Source organism: Telmatherina bonti (genome assembly GCF_933228915.1).
Source record: "Telmatherina bonti genome assembly, chromosome: 18".
Classification (NCBI taxonomy): Eukaryota; Metazoa; Chordata; class Actinopteri; order Atheriniformes; family Telmatherinidae; genus Telmatherina; species Telmatherina bonti.
In genome coordinates this window covers 21,799,060-21,820,435 of record NC_136616.1, presented here as the reverse complement: position 1 = coordinate 21,820,435, position 21,376 = coordinate 21,799,060, and the positions used below count along the sequence as shown (strand labels likewise).

Sequence of the window (21,376 nt, the reverse complement as noted above, 5' to 3'; positions counted from 1 at the left end):
CCTGCCTGGGCACAGGAGAGGATTAAGTTACTGCTGCTGGCGGCGGATTATTTTATTGGCCTCCTGTCACGCCCGCGTATTTGGTGATCCTTTTTCCCAATTAAGCGAGATCTCTTCAAAAAGAAACAGGTATGATGTTATAATGGGCGGGAAGGGGGAGTGCACCAGTTCTTTAGTATGTCTTATGGTGGACTTTAACAACGCTGTGGCACCTATCTTTTGTTGCTCATCCCTGTAGTTAGTCTTTGCAGTCAGTTGCTGTATTCCTGCTAAGCATTGTGCACAGACAACAATAGAGATAGAGTAAATTCTGGTTATTCTGTCGGAATGCAGCAGGATGCTTAAGGGATCTTTATTTTACGCAGATGTAAAGCATTATGCGTGGAAGATTTTAAGCACTTATCCTCGTTTTCAGATCGTAGCTTCCATCCTTCATTCCATATATTGTACAATTAGCTTTGACAACTGTGAAGGGTTATGTAGATGCCATATAGAGTTACATTGCCTCTCCTACCTCAGCGGCTTTGACTGCCCAACCCCCTTTCCCTCACTGCCACGGCATGTTTTGGTTTCATGCAGATCCTGCCCTTTTGTCCACTGAGGCCTGACTGTACTTTTTGGGACAGACTCCCAGCAAGCAGGAATTTGCCTGTTGTCAACTCGCTTTTGTCTCAGTGGCATCATGAAGATGAAAATTATGCTCTAATTTAGTTTAATTACTGACATATAACCAACCAACTCTGCCTACGGGCTTGAAATAAGTTTTAGAAATGTGACTATTGCATGCTTGTAAGTGAAAAACATTGAGAAAATACAACTGATTATCTGTATTTTCTTTTACACTCATAAGAAAAATAGTAACTCTGATATATGATGATGATGATACATAGGGGATTTTGGCACATTTTTGGGGGAACGCTAGCTACATGTTTAGCTGTTTTGCTCATAGAGAATCAAAATCCTGACAAGTTACACATTGCTGTAAAGTTGACTAATCGGGATTTCCAGCTATGTGTAATTTTGCACCAATTAGATAATTAATAAATAATCAACCAAAACAAAAAAACTTCCTTTTATGCTAAGTTTAGTTCCACAAAGCCCAAGATTTGACAAACTTTGATTGCAATCAATTAACTATTTAACAAACATATTATCAATAGCTGAAGGTAAACTTTGTGCTTGATTTTGATTTTTCAAACTCAGAAAAACATTTTTTAACCTTTTCCATTAAGCCACTACCAAGTAATTTTGCTTGATTGTTGAGTAAAACAATTAATTTAACTGCTGTTAATAACTTTTCTTTTGGTCGACTATTTACTGAGGTCCTGGTCAGTAGCTCTCATGTCAGAGTAATGATCAGAAGTGCCACTTTGCTTCCTCATTTTAAAATTTTCCTCTTTTAACAGTGTTTTCAGCTAAATTTGCCATATTCATTTCTCCACAGAAATGTCTTTCCGGAGAGGTGTGGTCAGACAGAGCAAATTCCGCCATGTTTTTGCACAGGCCTGGAAAGCTGAGCACTGCATTGACGATGTTCGAGTCTCCAGGGTCACGTGGGACAGTCCTCTCTGTGCATCCAACCCCAAATTTATTGCAGTTATCATCGAAGCTGGCGGGGGAGGGGCCTTTCTCGTTGTTCCGATCAGCAAGGTCGAACCTCCTTCATCGCATTCGGCATCAGATTAACAGCCAATCAATACTTGCAAAGACTTACAGCTTGTCTGGCTAATGTGTATGCAGCACGTTCTTACTTTTTGGAGAAAACAACCTCCTCAGATTTATGATTTGAGCTTTTTTTCCACCACACAGAGTGGCAGAATCGACCAGTCTTGTCCCACGGTCTGCGGACATGCAGCGCCAGTGCTGGACATCCAGTGGTGCCCACATGATGACAACATCATTGCAAGTGCCTCAGAAGACTGCACAGTGAAGGCAGGTTAACTCTCATTGATGAATGGCTTCTCTATCTCCTCTGTTGGTGGTTTGTGGCCACCTCTCTTTCTGTTTCATCCACTGTAATGGGCTACCATAACTACGTGTTTTTTATTCACCCAAAAGAACAATATCTCTGAATCTTTTCAAGAAATGAAAGTGAATGAGCAATAACTAAAATAAAGCATCTTCTACAATGTTTACAATCACCTGGAGACGGGAAAACGTGTAGTTTTGCCCAGAAAACATTGAATCAAGACATTCAAGAAATGTGAGGCACTGAGATTAAAATGACATTTGCCCAATATGTGCAAAATACTTGGAGTGTAGTTTCTAGTCTTAACATGAGAGGCAAAGGTACCCTACGGAAGCCGTTTGCATACTTTCTCGTAACGGGGTCATTTATTCAAAAATAATTAAACTTAGTTTGGTTTTTTTTAAGATAACAAATTATTCAAATGCAGGTTTTTAAGGGGAGTTATTCCTAGTCCATCGCAGAAAAAACACAAAGAGGCTAGCATTTAATCAGTCACACTCCCTCTTTTGGTGAATTTAGACTCTCAAATCAGCCAAACATACTTGAAGCTGGAAGAACACATGCATACATGGGCGAACTTCCCACAAGTTCCTCCCGGTAACCTACTGGCTGTTTATCTATAAATTAAGTTTGCGCATTGAGAAATTGTATTGGATTTTATTGAGTGCCTTTGTGGTCTACTGGGATCAGTGCTGGTTTCCAGTCTAACTGCTGCAGGAATCAAGGACCTGCATGCTTTGGAGAGCTTTTGGGTGGCAGGGAAGGGGACTGTCCTTTAAAATTGTTGAGGGCTTAGCCATTATCATCTTCTCTCTCAACACTTCAACTGGTGGGTCCAAGGAGTATTCCAGTACAGAGCTGTTCTGTACTGGGTTGCCTCAGTATATTCAAGCCAATGGACACAAGCTGAAGTCTGCTGGAGGAACATCCATCACTGATCAAGACATCCGGCTTTACTTATATTAAGTCGGACAAAGGCTGAAATTGCAACGTGTCTCCCTATTAAGTTTTTAGCAATTACTCATTCACAGAATTACACATATTCTCCATAACTGTTCCCCCTCTCCAGCTGTCATGGTGTATGGTGGGAGCTAGATAAACTATCCCGTTATCATAAGATGGTCATTGTTATCTTGAAATAACAAGATAATTAATTACTTATTATAAGATAAAAGTCTTAAAAAGGAATGAAAGTTAAGCATAGCCGCTCTCAGCTGCCGTAGTAACCATCTCCTGGCTCCAGGTTAATATTTAAAGGGTAGACCACTGGAGCATGGTTTGTTCTAAAGTACTTCCACATATGTAAACCAGTAATCAGAGGATAGTTATTCAGTAACATTTGTTGACACAGTAAATGTAAAGTAATGTAAATTTATGTAAAATTTAAATAGTTGGATTTAACAGGCTTCATCAAGAAATCGAGGCTCTCCACAGCTGAAACGTATAAAAGGAAGTGTAATTAGTGCTAAAAACATGATAACGTTACAGTGGATAAAACTTAACTTAGTTATGCTTATTTAACAAATGTGCGGGGTGGAAATTATTGCCCCATATCATGAAAACATGTTTAACTTGAGATAAAAGCATTTTAATGTTGCAAGCACTTTTCAGTTGCTTTTGCAGGGTTGAAGTATTCGACCCAGAAAAGAAAACACTATTTTAGCTCATGCACAACTAACAGAGGTTTTCATAGAGGCTTTTTAGTTAAGATGCATTCCAGCCATAAGAATGTTTTCCGAGAATTAGATCCTTCTAGGGCATTTTTCGTCCTGCATTTTCACTGCAGGAAACGGGGTCTAAACGAAGTTTCAGGGGAGAAACTCCGTTTTTAATCCTGCGATTGCACTGTTAGGAAGGTAGTACTTTTAAGATTATTAAGTGGAACTATTATGTGCATTTCAGGCTAATTTATTTTTATTTCTGAGACCAGAAGGGCTGGGATTGATCGAGTTATTGTTACAAATCGCTTTATTTACTTCAGACCGACCCTCTCCGTAGGCTGTCAGATCAGCTTGTGGGCAAAACGAGTGGATTGAGACTCTTCCGCATTAAGCCCCGCCTCCCGCCACCGCGCTACATCGGGAGCGTGCACCGCAACTGCTTTCGCCGTCATTGTAACATCTCATAAACAGAAGGATTAGGCTAATATGAACTCAATAAAAAAAAAAAAAAAATACAATGTGAACACAGAGCATACAGCCCTACATGTTGGAACCTGAATCAGACCCTGAAAACAAAGTGGAAAACAGCAACCCACAGCAACGAATGCAGCAGGATGTCTCTCTTTGGTAAACTCACCAGCCATCATTGGCAATAACTTTATCCCACGTTTTCCACCCGCCTGATGTATTTGTACATGCCCTTGTTAACCAGTAGGTAACCAAGGTAACCAATCACCGAACCTTATCCCCCGGGACGTCACAAGGATTTCGAAGTAGAAAAAACTCTCTAAAACTACGCATTTTTCGTCACCATGGAAACCGAACAGAGAGAGAGTGCTGGAGCTCAAACATACGTTTAGGTGTTTAAAAAAAAGTGACGTTCACATGTCTGATGAGGATTCAACACTGTAATACTGTAGAAAGCTCAGAAAACTACAAATACCATAATAGCACCCCTTTAACTTTCATTAGAGCAGTGCTGAATATGTCAGATTGGTTGACTAATCCCAGAATTTGTTTTAATCTTTTCAGTCATTCATTTCTTTCACCTTTGATTTCCACCAAATTGCTGTTTTTGCAGTTTCAGATAGGAGTCCGCTGCAAAAACCTGAAGCTGTAGAGGTCGAACAAGCTAAAGATTCAATGAGGACAGGAAGCTCTGAACACAGTGAGAGTAAATCAGATCTATAAAACATTAACTTATGATTGATTGCAACTAAGGGTGGGAAATCAGATCGGAAAATCGAAAATCCGGATTTTTTGCTTTACAATTTTAAAATAGATTTTTTTTTTTTTTTTTTGTGAAAACATCCTTTTTTTTTTCAAATGAACAAAACTAATCCATCATAAAACTTTTGTCACTTTTATTTTTTGATTGACCTTTTAACTTGTCTTCTTGGGCATTATAGCAGCAGAATGATGGTTTGGCTATTATGTTGTTTTTTCCTAATTTAAATTAAGAAAAATGACTATCAAAAAAGTTTTATACATTATTTTTTTCTTTTGTTTGTATTTTTTTTTAGTCTATAAAAATCAGCAACATCCAAGAATCGTGAGAATAGCCATTTAAATCAAATCGGCTCCCGAAAAATCTGAATTCAGTCAAATATGGGACAAAAGCATATTGTCGAAGCTTTAATTGCGACCTCCTCTCTTCCCTCCAATAACCCTCAATATTGGGGTCTCTTTTAAGGAATGTGTTTTTTGTTTTTTTTTAATGCCACCATGAATAAACTTAGGCATCTCTAATCTTAACTGTTACAAACCAATATCCAGTTTATCATTTTTAAGCAAAATTATAGAAATCTTAACCAACTTAATGATTTGATTAAAAAAAAAACAATGGCATCTTTGAGAACTAGTAGTATGGGTTCAGGGCAACACACAGTACAGAGACAGCACTGGATTAAAATGGTCAATGACATCAGAACCAACCTGGACAGGAAAAATTTATCAGTTGTTGTCCTGCTTGACCATAGTGCTGCCTTCGATGCTGTGGACCACACCTTACTTTTAAACCGACTCCAGAGCCAGGCTGGCCTCTCTGGTACTGTTTTTAAACAGGTTCAGGTCTTAGCTGACAGTCAGAGAATTTGTCATCAATATGGATGAATCTGGATCCAGGAGATGTAAGCTCCTGTACAACATTCCCTAAGGCTCAATTTATTTTAGGTCCAACTCCTTTTAATCTCTACATGCTGTCCCTCGGGGACGTCATCAGGAGACACAGTTTAAACTTTCATAGTTATGCCGATGATACGCAGCTTTACATGGCTGTGTCTACGGAGACACTCGCCGCGTAGATGACCTTTTTAATTGTATTTTAGATATGCAGACAAGGATGGAAGAAAACTTCTTTCAGCTCAACCGGGACAAATCAAAAGTTTAGTCATTTATGCTGAAGCACACAGAGAGGAACTGGTTTTTGAAACTTGTGGTTCTTTTGTCTCAAAAATATTTCTAGAGTGCAACAGTTCCTGTCTCAAGCCGATGCTGAGACACTGATCCATTCTTTTGTCACTTGTCGGATCGATTATTACAATCCTCTTCTTTCTGGTCTTCCTAAAAGACAATAAATCCGCCGCAACTTTTACAGAACTCAGCTGCTCATCTGCTTATTTTTATGTTATATCATTTTTAACATAAATTTTCCAGTGTATTAGCATCCCTATTGCAAATGGCGGGGGGTGGGGCAGCGCTCCAAGACATTACTTTTTGTAAATGGGCGTATATGGATGTGTCTGTGTGAGTGTGTTGTATGTATGCGGGTATGTTTATGTTCATATTTTAATGTATATGTGACACTAGTAAATTTATGGTCATGTAGATTTGATGGGAAAGAGTGGAAAAAGAAAGGGGTCGGGGTTGGGGTCACATGTTTATCACATTTTTAATTAAAAAAAAGAAAAACACTTTGAGTTGTATTTTGTGTGAAATGAAGTGCTCTATATAAACAAAGTTTCATTTGATTTCATGGCGGTTTTGTGCTGAGGCACAAACAACACCCAACACCTGCAGGAATACTTAGCAGATCATGTGTTCATACAAGCGAAGAGCTCTTCCTGGTTTTGGTCCACTGTGTCAGCTGCTCTGACTTGCACTGCTGCCATTAAAACTCACATGTCAGGGGACTTAATTTGCCTAAACTACCATGAGTATTAGACTTCAGGGAAATGCAAAAGATCCATGGCTGAATAATGTTTTAGCTCATTGGAGGGAAAAAAGGCACCAGGCTAAAAGTGAAATTCATTTTTAGCCAATGATATTCAGTAAATGTTGAGCAGGAACACTCAAAATTCATTCTCTGGCATGAAAACTGTCAAAGAAAATATTATGAATGGATGTGAGATTTTGACGTGATTGGTTTTGTGCTGCGTGTATTTTTGTAGGTGTGGCAGATCCCAGATGGTGGGCTAACAAGTCCGATGACTGATGCCATTGTGACCCTCGAGGGACACAGTAAAAGGGTGGGAATACTTGCTTGGCACCCAAGTGCTTACAACATCCTCTTAAGTGCAGGTCAGATCATTTTTCACTTTCTAGCACCTCATATGGAGTAAAAACAACTCTGTGAAACTACTTTGATAAAATCCTGTCATTTAAACAAAAATGTTTATACTGGAAAACTATGAAGTCTTTAATATGACTTGGTCATATTTACCTTTTCTCAAATATCTATGCATACTTTTTTCCTTTTTACCAATCAACACATACAGTAACGTCCCTGGAAATGTGTTATAACCATGTAATCTGCTATACTTTCACTGAAAAGTGACATATAAACCCATCTGTTTGTAAAAAGTGAGAGTTGAAGATCAGATCTTATCTCGCTGTGTCGGTGTTCGATGACAGTCAGTTCAAATACTGTTGCATTATACAAGCTTGGGATAGGATCCCCCCCCCTTCCCCTCAGCATTTCATGGCATGTGATTCAGGCGTAAAGAGGAATGTAATTAAGCTGAAAAATAATTACAATTTGTTTCATAGCTGCCAGATTTAGTTTCATTTTAAATGCATCCAAGCAGCATAACAAACACACTGACCTCTAGCATCTGTGAATGCAGTCTCAGGTGAGTGTGTGTTGATTACACACTGCATCGTTTTTCCAGCTTGCCTTACTTACTGATGGGTAGGTCGGTCTATGGTAGGTGCATTGCCTGAGCAACTGAAGCAGCTATAGAGGCAGAGTGTGACTTTACATGTGAGGACATCAAATGAGCCTAATTTATTCATTTATTTTCTAATTAAGAATCTTTGACTCAGCTAACTTAGTCTCACAGAACAATTGTCATATTTGTGGGTTTTATACCCAATGGTTCACAGTCATTAAGTAATAATCGGAGAGAGTTGCAGATATAGCAATTTAGCCTAAATATGCTAGGCAATTATGCTCCGAGGCTAATGTTTAAATGTTTGACCTGGCAAGGGGAAATGAAGGAAGGGGCGCGAGCAAGAGAAAACAGACAGCTATACAAAAGGCATTCCTAACAACCTGTACAAATAAACCACCTTCTACACATTTAGAGAAACCTAACAGTCTAAAGCAGACAATCATTAGGAGCATGAGTAAGAAGACAAACTCAGAAGAACATAACGTTAAAAATGATAAACAGCAGCACTATTAAGACAGTAAAACCATACCTGGAGTTGTTGGTAATTAACCTACACAACAGCTCAGTGACTGCACAAGCATGTGCTTTAATGCATGTGAAAGCAGATTAAAGAGAGTGAGATGTGCTTAATGATAAATGAGATCATGCAAATGCAACCTTGCCTCTGCTGGATCAAAAACCAACAAAGAGGACCCAAGGCTTGCCCAACCAGGAATTATTACAGAGCATGAAACCCAACCAGCCCACAATTTATGCCACAGTGTTATTATCTAGTTTATTTATGAAGATGACACATTTAAATATAATCCTGAACTTTCATTGGTCCGATGTACATTTTTGCATTGTCTTAAACCAAGAGCTATTTAATCAGTCTGTGCCCTCGTCCTGCATCTCTGCCTTAAATCTCATGTCCAATTTCACATCTATAAAGGATTATCTTTCTGCATATCCTGCAGACTTCCTTAGGTGTTGTTTCTCTCTCTGTCTAGGCTGTGATAATGTGATTTGTGTGTGGAATGTGGGTACGGGAGAGCTGGTGTACCAGCTTGATGACGCCCACCCAGACCTGATCTACAGTGTCAGCTGGAACAAAGATGGCAGTGCCATCTGTACGGTGTGTAAGGACAAGGCCCTGCGCGTCATTGATCCACGAAGAGGCACTGTCCTTAAGGTTGGTTTAGTTTTATATCATGTGCAGCTTTTTGGAAAATCTGTGTGTTTCTGAATCGGCTTTTTCTTGTGCTGCTACGGTAGGTCAGAGATAAGGTCCATGAAGGTACAAGACCGATGAGAGCTGTGTTCCTTTCTGATGGAAAAATCCTGACCACAGGCTTCAGCCGGATGAGTGAGAGACAGCTGGCCTTGTGGGATACAGTGAGTCTCACTGACATCCATAATTACAACCAAAATCTTTAAGTTAAAAGTTAAATTAACATTTAATTTAAACAATTACATTTCTTGCAGAAGGATCTCTCAGAGCCAATGGCAGTGCAAGAAATGGACACTAGTAATGGAGTTCTTCTACCTTTTTATGACCCTGACACAAACATGGTCTACCTTTGCGGAAAGGTGAATCTTTGTCAGCAAATGGCAAACATGAATTAAGCTTGTTCTACACGGTGTCATTTCACCTTTCTGTGGGAGTAATATTTATCTTCCTGCTTTCAGGGTGACTGCACCATTCGATATTTTGAAGTGACAGACGAATCGCCATATGTTCACTTTCTCAGTTTATACAGCAGCAAAGAGCCTCAGAGAGGCGCAGGTTTTCTTTGTAAACGAGGCGTGGATGTGAACAAATGTGAAATTGCCAGGTAAGGAAGATGTATCCTCTCACGTTCCTCTTATATTAGTTTTATTCTAACAGATAAAGCTGTCAGTTTTGGCACATCTGTTTGATTATCTTAAAAACAACGACACAAATAACAGCAAAATTACTAAAAGAAGTCAAACAAGCTGATTTTACAGACTTTTGCATTTGTTTCATAGAGCTTCAGTATTATTGGTTTACTTTGAACTTGCATACAGCTCTCCTGCTTTAAAGGGGTAAAATGAAAGATTTTCATTTAGATGCATATCGGTTTAGTCATTATACTCGTCACCTCCTTATTAAAACACTTCTCTGCTTGTAAACCTGATCACATAAATCATAGAATCTACCCCCCAAACACATGCACCCCATCACCAAGGCCAAATTGTTCAATAAGAATAGTTTCAACACTAACTACAGTCACCACTGGTTTGAGCAAGGTTTTCTACAAACTGTATTGGTGCTAGAAGTGACCATTTTTTTCAGGAATCCGATGGGTCACGGGATTCCTGCGGGATTCCCCCAGGATGGGAGGCAATTTTACTATTAATCACATGATTGGGACGGGACAGGATAAAAAGTTAACGGGAGCAGAAGGGAGGGGGAAGCAACCAACAAACAACCGACAAAAAGACAAAAAAAAAAAAAAAGCATTGCCATTTTGTTGTTTTTGCACAATAATGCTACACTGTAACCCAAGTTTAAAAAAAAAAAAACAAAAAAAAAAAACTACGCTTTCCAGAAGCCAAAACTGCTTCTGGCCACTGCTTTCCCGTCGGAACTGAAATAAGAAAAGGAATGGAAATGTCAAATACCCGCAGAGAAACAAATATGGATTTACAATGCAACATCATAAGTAATGACGATTAGGTTAGCCGTGTTTAATCATTTAGTCAAATTCGACGTATTGCATAAAGACTAAATCAATTTTAAGAAGGGGGAGAAGGAATCATTCTGAGTGGGAGGAGGATGGGATTGGAAGTAATTTGTATCAGGAACGGGAAGGGAAAAGATTTTTTTCTGTGGGAGTGGAATGAGACAGGAATGAAAATCCACTCCCGTGTCACCCTCTGAATGGCGCGATTGATAGGGTTACCTAAGACTTATCCATTAACAGGATGCTTAAATCTTCTGTGCTTTTGTAGGTTCTATAAACTTCATGAGAGGAAAGTGGAGCCCATTTCTATGACTGTTCCAAGAAAGGTAAGTTGCACATGACCTTTAGAAATGTTTTTTGTTTGTTGAAAGACAAAAGTTTATTACAAAAGGCCGATCATAGGTTCACTAAAGTGAAAGTTTCCCTCCTGATTCCATCTTCATTTTGGCTTCCCAGTCAGACCTGTTTCAGGGAGACCTTTACCCAGACACAGCTGGTTTGGAACCAGCTCTTCTGGCTGATGAATGGATCACCGGGCAGGACGCCCCTCCACTTTTGGTATCCCTGAGCGGAGGATACTCGGCTCCAACTTCCAAACACAAAGACACCCTCAGAAGCAAGCCCAAGCTTACCTCTCAGGACTCTGGGACTGGGGCTCCCCCAGCTTCCGCAGGGAATGTAGCAGCTGCTTCCACACCTCCACCTACCTCTGCTGCCAAGGAGATGGAAGAAGAGACACCGCAGCCGAGAGTGGCTGCTAGGGAGACGGACGGAAATGCCGAGAGGCCGAGGAGAGAGGTGTGTTGACAGGCATGAACATGTTATTCTTAGAAATGATTGTTCATGGTGACCTTTGTCGTCTGACTTGTTTATCTTCTTTCAGGAGGACTTGTTAACTGAGTTGTTGGCAGAAATGAAGGCTTTGCGGGCCGTCGTTCTCGCTCAGAACCAGAGGATTGAGCTGCTGGAGAGGCAACTGGCCCGGATTGAAGATGGGGACGTATGAGGAGGCAGAAGAATCAACACATTTGGGCATCATTCTTAATAAACCAATAGACCATAGCCTTACTAGAGTCAACATTACCTTAAGCTGTGAGTGGAATAATGTAGTGTAGCAACTAACTTTGATTTACAACGGCTTAAAAACCGAGTCAGTGCTGTGATCAAGACAACAAGGTGATTTAGAGACCCCTTTAAATGGTTATTGTTGAAAATGGAGTGTCATCTGCAAACAGTGAAATCTACAAAGATAACGTAGCAGTTGCTTCATGGGAAAACTTACAGCTTTGCATTATCCATACTTTAATTTAGAAAGACTTTGAAATAGTTCCAGTGATGCAAAAAAAGTAGATTAACAGATTCAATCCAACGGAGGGTGATACTGTATTGAAAATCAGTGGCATACCTCCTATGTTTTTTTGTTTTTTTTTCTTTTCCTCTCTCAAACATTCACAAATATAACCATTAGAGCTATGTAATCAGGTAGTTTGAGCTGCTAAACTGTGATGTCATATCTGGATCATTGACTCATTGTGTGACTTGTGCTTAGTTTTCATTTTTATAGTTCGCTGTCTTGAAAAGTAGTAAAAAAAAAAAAAATCCTGGAGTACAAAAGTCCTCAGAAAGGCAAATCATGACCGTGGGAGTTGTGTGAGTGATAGGTGATGAGAACGTAGTGAAATATTTCTGTGTATTTTAATTCCTTGTCTTTGCAGAAAGGTGAAACACTAGTGATTCTGTACCTTATGTCAGATGAGAACAGCAGTTTTGTCAAGTCAAAGCATTTGACCACGTTATCATAATACACTTGCCTCTTTCATTTTTCCTTTTTTTTTAAGGAGTGGAATAGCTGAATTATAAGTTTAAGAATTAAGCTGAAGGAATCGTTGACCCACCCCCCCTTAAAAAAAACAAGATATGCTGTGTTTTGTTTGTTACAGGCAAATAGAGGGGTAAATTGGAAGTGCCCTGTAAACACAAACTTGGAAATGTTCAAAATGAAAAAACGAAAAGGAAAAAATAACCTGATAGACAACTGAAGTCTCTTAAGCATTTATTTAAATCTGCAGTATTTTCAGCCACAAGGAAGAGGAGGTTAAAGTGAAATGTTTTCAACAGTTGCATTTGTATTTGATGACAGAAAGCACTTAGTTTCTTTTCCTTTGAATTTGGTTGGGTTTTTTGACAGTACTGTATCTGTTCATTACATATAAGTGAGTGATAACATAACAATTGTATTTTACATTCCAAATCCAGAAACTCTTTTATGACTTTTTCTCTGTATGCACTGACCTTTTGAACACTAACTGTGTAACCAGTCGCAGGTTCAACGAGACTACATTGTGAAAACTCATTAAACTTTACCTTTAATTACTACTTTCTGTGGAAAGGCCTTTTCATTCATACATTTTTCCTTTTTTTTTTAAATGAAATTAAAAAGAAAATAACAGCGTGAGAAAGACTGATCTGTGGTTTGACAAAACAAAAGCTAAATGCAGTGAAACGCTCAAGCTCCTTGCAAGTTACCTCCCTTTTGCAGCTGGAAGTTTGTGTGATTGTGCAGTGACATCCTCAAGAAGAATTTCAGTCATGAACAGCTTTTTTTTTTTTTTTTTTTTTTTTTCTCAGTAAACCAGCTCTGACTGTAAAGTTAGGATAACGGATTACAGCCATGTCCAAATTATTTTAGAGATAATCTGAAAATATTTTTCTAAAGAATGTTGACATTCATGTGCAAAGAAACCCTTTGAAGTGCTTGTTTACCATTCTGTAGATCAAAATTTACAGTGACTAAATAATTTTATTTTAACATCATGCAAATAATGCTGCCTGAACCATCTCTACCACCTAGTTTGGGTGTCCGACACTAAGAGTGTTTGTTATCCCATTGCTGTTTCAAATTTTGAACACTTTACTTTTGTCACAATTTTATAACATGTTATCCCAGCTATTAGTTAGAATTATTTAACACTTATTGTTGTCTAAAAAAATATATAAAAATGCAATGACACATGATAAAGTGACATGTGAGACAAATTCAAGAAGTCAACCTTGTGCTCTTAAATCAAAAGTTTTTTTTTAATTGAACAATTTTACAGTGTAAAATTTGCAGCTAAAAGTGTTGGGGTTTTTGTTTGTTTGTTTTAACTTAGCCTAAATGTAAATTAAATATTCATGACCCTTCTAATCAATATATTTCCCTGTGTGTAAATTTAAATTGATCACTTCATCTCAGTAGTTAACGATACAGTGTTACTGTACAGATTTACTTTGTTTAGTAAAGAGATGTCAGCCCGGCCACTGAGGCGCAAACAGGATGTGGGTGACTAGTTTCACACTTAGAAAATGTATGCAAATTTTTAACTTCATGTATTCATTTGATAGATTTAAAACTTCTAGATTTAACAATAACCATTATACTTTTGCTTGGCTTAAATCTGACAACAGTTTGAGACACAATTTAGTTACTAGGTAACCTTGAACTTCAAATATACCATCAACATTTTTGCATGGTGAACTTTACAGAGTATATTTAAGTTCTTTAAATAATTTCTACATATCCTAGGATGTATCATGTGCCTATGTTGGCAACTGAATTTGATATAAGTTGATTTAGAGGAGAACATTTAAATATATGTCTTCCTCATTCTATAAATAATTCTGCATTTTGTTATCTGTGCTTTAGACCACACCCTGGTGCAGCCTGTCTTGTAATCTGCGCTTTTAGTCCCTCAGCCACCACCTACCTCAAAGAGTTTCAGCAAGCTTTTCTCCACCATCTTTCATGCATCGCCCCCATCCTTTTCTTCTCTATTCTGCACATGCAGTCTCATGGCTCAAACACACCATAAATTACATAAGTTGGTCTAGTATACTTCACTTTTGAGCACCGCAAACTGCAGATATAGCTCCTGCTCACAAATTTGGTAAGTTTATTGTTTTCACTACCATTTGTCATGCTTTTTTTTTTTTTTTTTTTTTTTTTGTTCGTTTTGTACCATGTACACCTAACATGATTTGAAATATTTTACTTAGCTTACTTAGCGGTATATATTTTTGGTAGTTCTTTAGATGGTTTTGTAATTGTACTTACATGCAGATTTAATCTGCTGGTAAAAGACATGCATTCTAGCTTTTTTGCATTGGTATTGGTATTTCAAATATAATGTTGCAATATGTACCAACATTATATTAAATATATATTATATTAATATATATACATTATATTAAATATATATATATATATATATATATATATATATATATATATATATATATATATATATATATATATATATATATATATATATATATATATATATATATATATGTATAATATAATGTCTTATCTAAATTTTATGCGCAATGGCTTCAGAAGTTTCATGCCATGCAAGGCAGACTGAAACTGCTGAAATATAATTTGACAGGAAACCAACAATGCTGCGAGCGGTCTGCTAAGCTTCCTGCCTGTCACTACAGTCAACGCAGACAGCTTATAACACGGCAATAAAGACATCCCTTGTATGTACCGTATATCACTATTACGAGCACAACCTGCATATCTGCAGACAACTATTTAACAGTAATTCTGTACTTAAGCAAGAAAACAATTGAAGTTTATCATCCTAAAAGTTGTTTTACACAATTCAGATGGTAACATATTTATTCAGTATAGTCCTTTATTTCATGTTAAAAGATCACTGACTTCCTGCATTTATATTTTTTTAAGGTCCTGAATATAATTATGCCAATGGATATTCTGATGACCAGTTCCCTGCTGCTTTGAAAGTACAGAAAGTGCAGTTCAGACATCAAGCCATTTTGAGATTTTTTTTTTTTTTTTTCAGTATTCACAAGGAAATCTTCAGCAGAGGTACAGTGCATTTCTGATTTCCTTTTATTCTTTATTTTTGCAGGCAGGTTTGGTGGAGGTATGTGTGTGTGTGTGTGTGTGTGTGTGTGTGTGTGTGTGTGTGTGTGTGTGTGTGTGTGTGTGTGTGTGTGTGTGTGTGTGTGCGCATGTGGCAAGGGGGGAGGGGGTTGTGGGTGAGCACTTGGAGAGAAGACAGACATTCTGATTGGCTGTTTTAAGCTGAAATGTGGGGTAGGAAAAAACACAAATGCAATCAGAAAATCAAATAAAGTTTATTTTACCTTCCATAATCACAAACTTTTGACAAACTCAACCAACATTTTGACCAATATCTTTTTTTTTTCTTTACAGTCTTAGAGAAAATGTAATCATTTCAATTTAACAAATATCTTTTACTGAATATCCTCCAACAGTCTGTGGGTCTCTTATATTTATTTAATGTGGTTTGTTTCCTACATACATTGTGGCAAAACAAAATCTACCTCAAAACCCATGACCTTTTTTTACTTTGCCAACATTTCTGCCCAGTAAGGTTTAATTTCCATACAGTTCTGGAAATGTTTTATAGTAATGTAGTCAACCTGTTGCAAAATATTCTCCCACAGTTACCAGATTTAGGGTGGCTTTCTGAAGGGATTCTGTTTTTGATAAATGAAAGGATGTGAATGAAAAATCTCCTACTAGTCTTCCAAGAAAATTCTCTCCATAGAGGGGATCTTGAGGTGCAGGAGTTGGTCTTACATTTATGTGTTTGAACATTTATGCTTCCTGTGTGATTGCAAACATAAATATAGTTTGGTGGTCAGCTTTTTTTAACATACCTTTCTTTTGTACATGTCTACAAATGATGCAACACACATCCTCAGAACACTCCCTTGCAACTTTAACATTTTTATTTAAGTGATGTCTCAGCTGTAGAAATGAACTTAATTTAACTTCACTGAATTTTGTAGGAAGCTGTCCTTGCCTTTTTTTTTTTTTGCCTGATATTTTAAAATATGCTGCAATAACCTTCCAAGTCTATTCGCTGAACTTTCAGATGTACTGGTATAAATTGGCAAGTCTGTATGATATCCACTCATTCACATTTATCTTTCCAGATTCATTTTCTGAACGTGTTTAAACTGAGAGAGTGCACCATGGACTTTAATGTTTAGACATGTGTTTTTCTCTGCAAGCTAATATGACCCAATAAAGACTTTAAGAGTAATATATCTTGTATATTTAGTTGCCTAAATTCCAAAACATTACATTTTTCTTCATATTTCTTATCACATAGTCTAATCAAGTAGTGAAGCTGTGCTGAACTGTTATAGTCCTCCAGTCAGGGTAAAGACAAACCACCCTGGTTTTTAGCAACTTCCACAGTAGTTACAGAGATGACATGGTTGGGTTCAGTCTTTTTGTATGACCCATTGTCAGTTTTCCAAAGAACACACATAGGTTTATAATGTAGATGACATTCACAGCATAATGCAAAGGGCAAGATGCAATGCTGAACGAAATGCCAAATGTTGGTCATCAAAAATGGCTGCCATCTAGCCCGCCTCTCACAAAATCTCAATGATTTCCTGACAATGCATTTTTAACTGTTCAAACTTACACTGACCACATCCACATGACTCTACGCCACTTTACCATGGCAACCATTTAAAACAAATCCTTCACCCAGTGATAATTACCCCAGAACAATATTTATGGCTCTTACACCAGTCTTTTGATAACTGTCTAAAGTTGTATTCTAGGTTTTCACCCTGCCAATTAAATTATGAAATCATTCTTTTCAAGTGTTTGAATAATATTCTTGGGATTTGTCAGGGAGTGTAAAAGAAACAACAGATGGGGTCAAATCATGGGGTCAAATATTAGATTTTCACAATTTCTATTCTGCAAATAGTACTTAGGCCAGTACTTTTAAACCACTTTTTAAAAAAAGGCATAGGTACTTCTTCAAAATATACTAATGTCAATTATATCTGTGGGATATTTGACAACACTGACGCAACTTTCACAGACTGACATGAATAGGTATCCAGAGCAGTCATCCAGAGCAGTTACAGAGCATATTCTATGAATAATGTGTAATAAAAGCTTAAAGGGATTTTGTACAGAATCCCTCAGCTTTAAAGCTTAGCACCGACTCTGACAGGTCAGTTGTTTTTATGCCAAGGGCACGTTCACACTGCTTGGTCCTCTTTAATGGACCGGTCCGCTTCAACAGACAGTATGATTTGTTTGCTGCACTGAGGCGCACTCTGATGCTGAAGACAAGTTAATGACTGTTGGCTTTAAACAACTCAAATGCCATTTTCAGTTTTTTGAGAATAACGGATAATCACCTGACTGGGAGATCGGGCTTAAATTCCACAGCGACTATCACTGTAGTGGTGTTTCATTCACAAACAATCTGGTTCTAAAATCCAATACTTTGTCTTGAACAAAGAACCGATATCTATTTAAGAAAGGCAAATCTTCAGAAGCGTGGGACTTTATTTTAACGGGTACACCATGTGGTCAATTACATCTGAGGAATGACAAGGATCATACACCACTATGTAAAGGAAGAAGGGCCTCATTGAAGACAAGAAATGGAGAATACAGACCAGATATACAGAGAGAGCTGGAAACCCCATTTAAATGACAAGTGTCAGAAACAAATATGTAAAATAGCTCATTTAAAGTACTAAAATGTTCCAATTTTGGCCTTTATTTGCTTAATTTTCTTGGTGTCTTTCTGTTTTTAGCTATATTTAAAGGTTTGCCTAAAATATTAAACATAGCTATATTTTTTTTTATTAAAATGCACAAAAATAGGGCTTTTATGATAAAAAAAAATTGTAGCAACAAACAAATCACTCATAATTTCTAAATGAAACTAGAAGTGCTGAATGATGCAAAAGCTGAAAAAAGGCGAGTCTTTCAAATTATATTTTAGATGACTTTTTTTGTCAAATGCACACATCATACATGGTACAATGAGCAATGAAATGCTTAGTGCGCCTGTTCCAGATGTGCATGCAAAATATATGAATATGAAAATACATATTATAATAACATAGTAACAAGATGTTGGTGCATGGCAGCTGTTGTGCCTGCTCCGACTCTTCTATGTAGCTGAATCAAAAGAGCCTAATCTTTGAAAAAAGCTGAACACCACTTCACTACTTCACTGTTTTACCTAGCTGTGGTAATGGAGACGTGTAATGTGCTAATGTGGAAGTGAAACTATCTTAAAAGAAAGCATTAGGTTTGTTCTTCAATACCCAGGTTTTCCCACATAGATTTGGATTAGCATATAGATCATGTGAAGAAGAGAATGTTAATAAACATAGTCAGAAAAATGAAAAAAAAAAAATCACTAACGGAAAATAAAAAGAAAAAAGAGTAGGGGTTTGTATTTTGCTTGCTTGAGGTGGTTTTTAGTGGGTAAAAGGAGAAACGACTGCCAGGAAAAGATTAATTACCAGAACTTAACCAACAAAAGACTGAAATCAAAAGTAGTAACAATGGCACAAAATAACAGCTTAGATCAGGAAAAAAGGTTGAATGTCTTTGCGTTTGCTGCACCATGAAAAAGCAGTAGACTAAGCTTCTGCAGGCAGTGTTTTTGTAGTTCTTGCAGAGTTTAAAAGCAAAAAAATCCACCAAGATATAAGAATTCACTGTTAAAGTCCTGAAAGTGTTGGATTGGGTTTGGGCCAAAACATAAAAATAAAAAAAAAATAAAAGTAGTTTGTTGATAAATGCTGAGATTTTAGGAATCCATTGTTTTGTAAATATTTACAGTATGTATGTATTAATATTGTTAATATAATGGCATAATCCAAAACCTTAATCAGGTAAGACAGTGGTCAACATACACAGAGACACTTTCACCAAAATGAACTTATTTTTACTGTCCATGGCAAAGTTAACACTGAACCTGTTCTATCTCCTCCCTTTAGGCATGGACAGCTCTACTCCAACAGTGCTAATCCTGTTTTTCATCCTGGTATCCCTAATCATAGCACTGATTTTCATGTACAAGAAGTTGAACAGGGAAGCAGAAGATAAATATACCATTCGTAACATGGTATACAAAGAAGGAGGACTCCGGGACCGAGCAACAGGCATAGCTGTAGCTCTTGGGACTCATCTTGGTTTTCGACAGCGGCCTAATGATGATCATGATGGGGAAGAGAGTTACAACATTGAAGATGAGGAGGGACAGCTGGATGGTAGCAGCCAAGGAAGTGGTACAGAAGGAGAAGATGAACAGGAGGAAGCGGACAGGGATAGCATGGACCAGAGATATAACACAAAGGAAAATGGAAGTCATACATCAAGTTTGAAGAGTTCAGAGTCAGGGGAGAGGGAAAAGCAAACAGATGAGCCAGAGGAAAATGATGAGATGGAAGGAAAACAGGAGGAAAAGCAGGAGAAAGTGGAAGAAGAACAAAGTAAAGTGGAAGCTAGCGGAGGGACTGGATTGTTGATAGATCTGAAGCAGTTTTCGGGAAGTGCCATCTGGTCTGAAGAAGAGGGAGGTGAGGGTAAGGCAGGTGATGTAACAGCACTGTGAAAACACAAGCAGAACTGTACGTATCTGCTCATGCTAAAGGAATGGGTAGATGTGTCCAAATTTTGACCACATTTCCAAGTAAATCCAAATAGCTTTTGATGTTTTCATTCAGTTTCTCCATAAAAAAGATCAACCTGAAAACTGACTAGGTGACACATTTCCTTATCTTTGTCAGTAGTAACTTTACTAATTGGTGTTGCAACATCAGGACGAAAAAATAACATGTACTTTTATTCTGTTATAAATATGCATTTGAATGTTTGTGTAAGCTTTTATTGAACTGTAAACTGTGGTTTTATTGCTTTAAATGTTCATTTTAATTAGCATAAAAATGGAAAAATAGATTGAATGCCAATCATACAATTTAATTGTGTTATGTACTTTACTGAAAAATAAAATAAATACTGTAAGAGTCAGAAAACTTGTGTTTATATTTCTTTTGCTAAATTTTTTTTTTTTTTTTAAAGGGGGGGCAGTTTTAACTGCTGTCACACCATTACGAGTGTCGATAAAAGCTTGGAACCTAGCACCAACAACATGACAATAAATTAAAAACGATGCCAATGAAAATGAAAATTGTGCCGACTATTTCCTTATAAATATACCGGAATGTTTTTCATCAGGTTGGTAACATTGTGCCTTATATACCAGTAATGGGTATTTTTGCATTTCTTGTATTCTGTAACAAAAAAAAAATATTAAACATTCACTTTTTCTAACATAAATTGGTCTCTTTTCCTTTTTTCTCTTACTTGTAAATGTCAGGGTGATACCCCGAAAACATAAACTGTGTAAAACACACAACATCTGAGCATTGCCAATTCATAGATCTTATTTCTTCCCCTATATTTTGAACGGGGATGTAGCTCAGTGGTAGAGCGCATGCTTCGCATGTATGAGGTCCCGGGTTCAATCCCCGGCATCTCCACTTACTTTTATTTTCTTTCTTGAAAATAAAAGAAAAGTTCGTCAGGAGAAATAGTTGATGCCTAAAACATGGGTTTAAAACACATAAAACTGTAAAAGAAAACTATTTTATAAAAACATTGACTAAAGCAACGGTGAGAAAATTTGTTTCATGATTGGATAAAACATAACTGCGTTGAATCTGATTGGTGGTTGGATGACCTCAAGGCACAGGAGCTTTGCTACACGCATATGTAAAAAAAAAAAATATTAGAACTAAATGAGAAGAAAAGTTCAGTCTATATTGAATTAAACTGAAAAATATATATATCAGACTAACCAAGAACAAATAATATTTAAAAAAGCAGTTTTATATCGATGAAAAAAAATTCAAACTATTCAACAAATTAGCTGGAGATAGTAAGTTTATCCTCCTCCATAGACAGCGCTGTTTAGCTCACAGGAAAAGAAACAACAGACTGTATGATTACAGTAAACCTTCCACAGTAACCTATTTCAAGAATACCGCGCCACCTTCAGCACCCAAGTTGCATTTTTTTCCCCTCTCACCCAAACTTGACTGTGCCCAAGAAATGATTTCTGTAGA

The 21,376-nt window shown here is 37.3% G+C and overlaps 1 protein-coding gene across 1 annotated transcript in view; it reads left to right on the top strand.

Moving 5' to 3' along the window:
- coro1b (coronin, actin binding protein, 1B) overlaps positions 1-12,806 on the top strand; it is a 13,119-nt gene extending 313 nt beyond the window's left edge. Inside the window, exons 2-12 of the mRNA XM_079257980.1 lie at positions 1-129; positions 1,445-1,650; positions 1,810-1,932; positions 7,020-7,149; positions 8,732-8,913; positions 8,997-9,116; positions 9,207-9,311; positions 9,411-9,556; positions 10,698-10,755; positions 10,886-11,227; positions 11,313-12,806. The exon at positions 1-129 is cut by the window's left edge and continues 22 nt beyond it. Coding sequence (XP_079114106.1) covers positions 1,447-1,650; positions 1,810-1,932; positions 7,020-7,149; positions 8,732-8,913; positions 8,997-9,116; positions 9,207-9,311; positions 9,411-9,556; positions 10,698-10,755; positions 10,886-11,227; positions 11,313-11,435 — 1,533 coding nt within the window. The 5' untranslated portion in view covers positions 1-129; positions 1,445-1,446 and the 3' untranslated portion in view covers positions 11,436-12,806. The remainder of the gene's footprint in view (positions 130-1,444; positions 1,651-1,809; positions 1,933-7,019; positions 7,150-8,731; positions 8,914-8,996; positions 9,117-9,206; positions 9,312-9,410; positions 9,557-10,697; positions 10,756-10,885; positions 11,228-11,312) is intronic.
- The last annotated feature ends 8,570 nt before the right edge of the window (positions 12,807-21,376 follow it).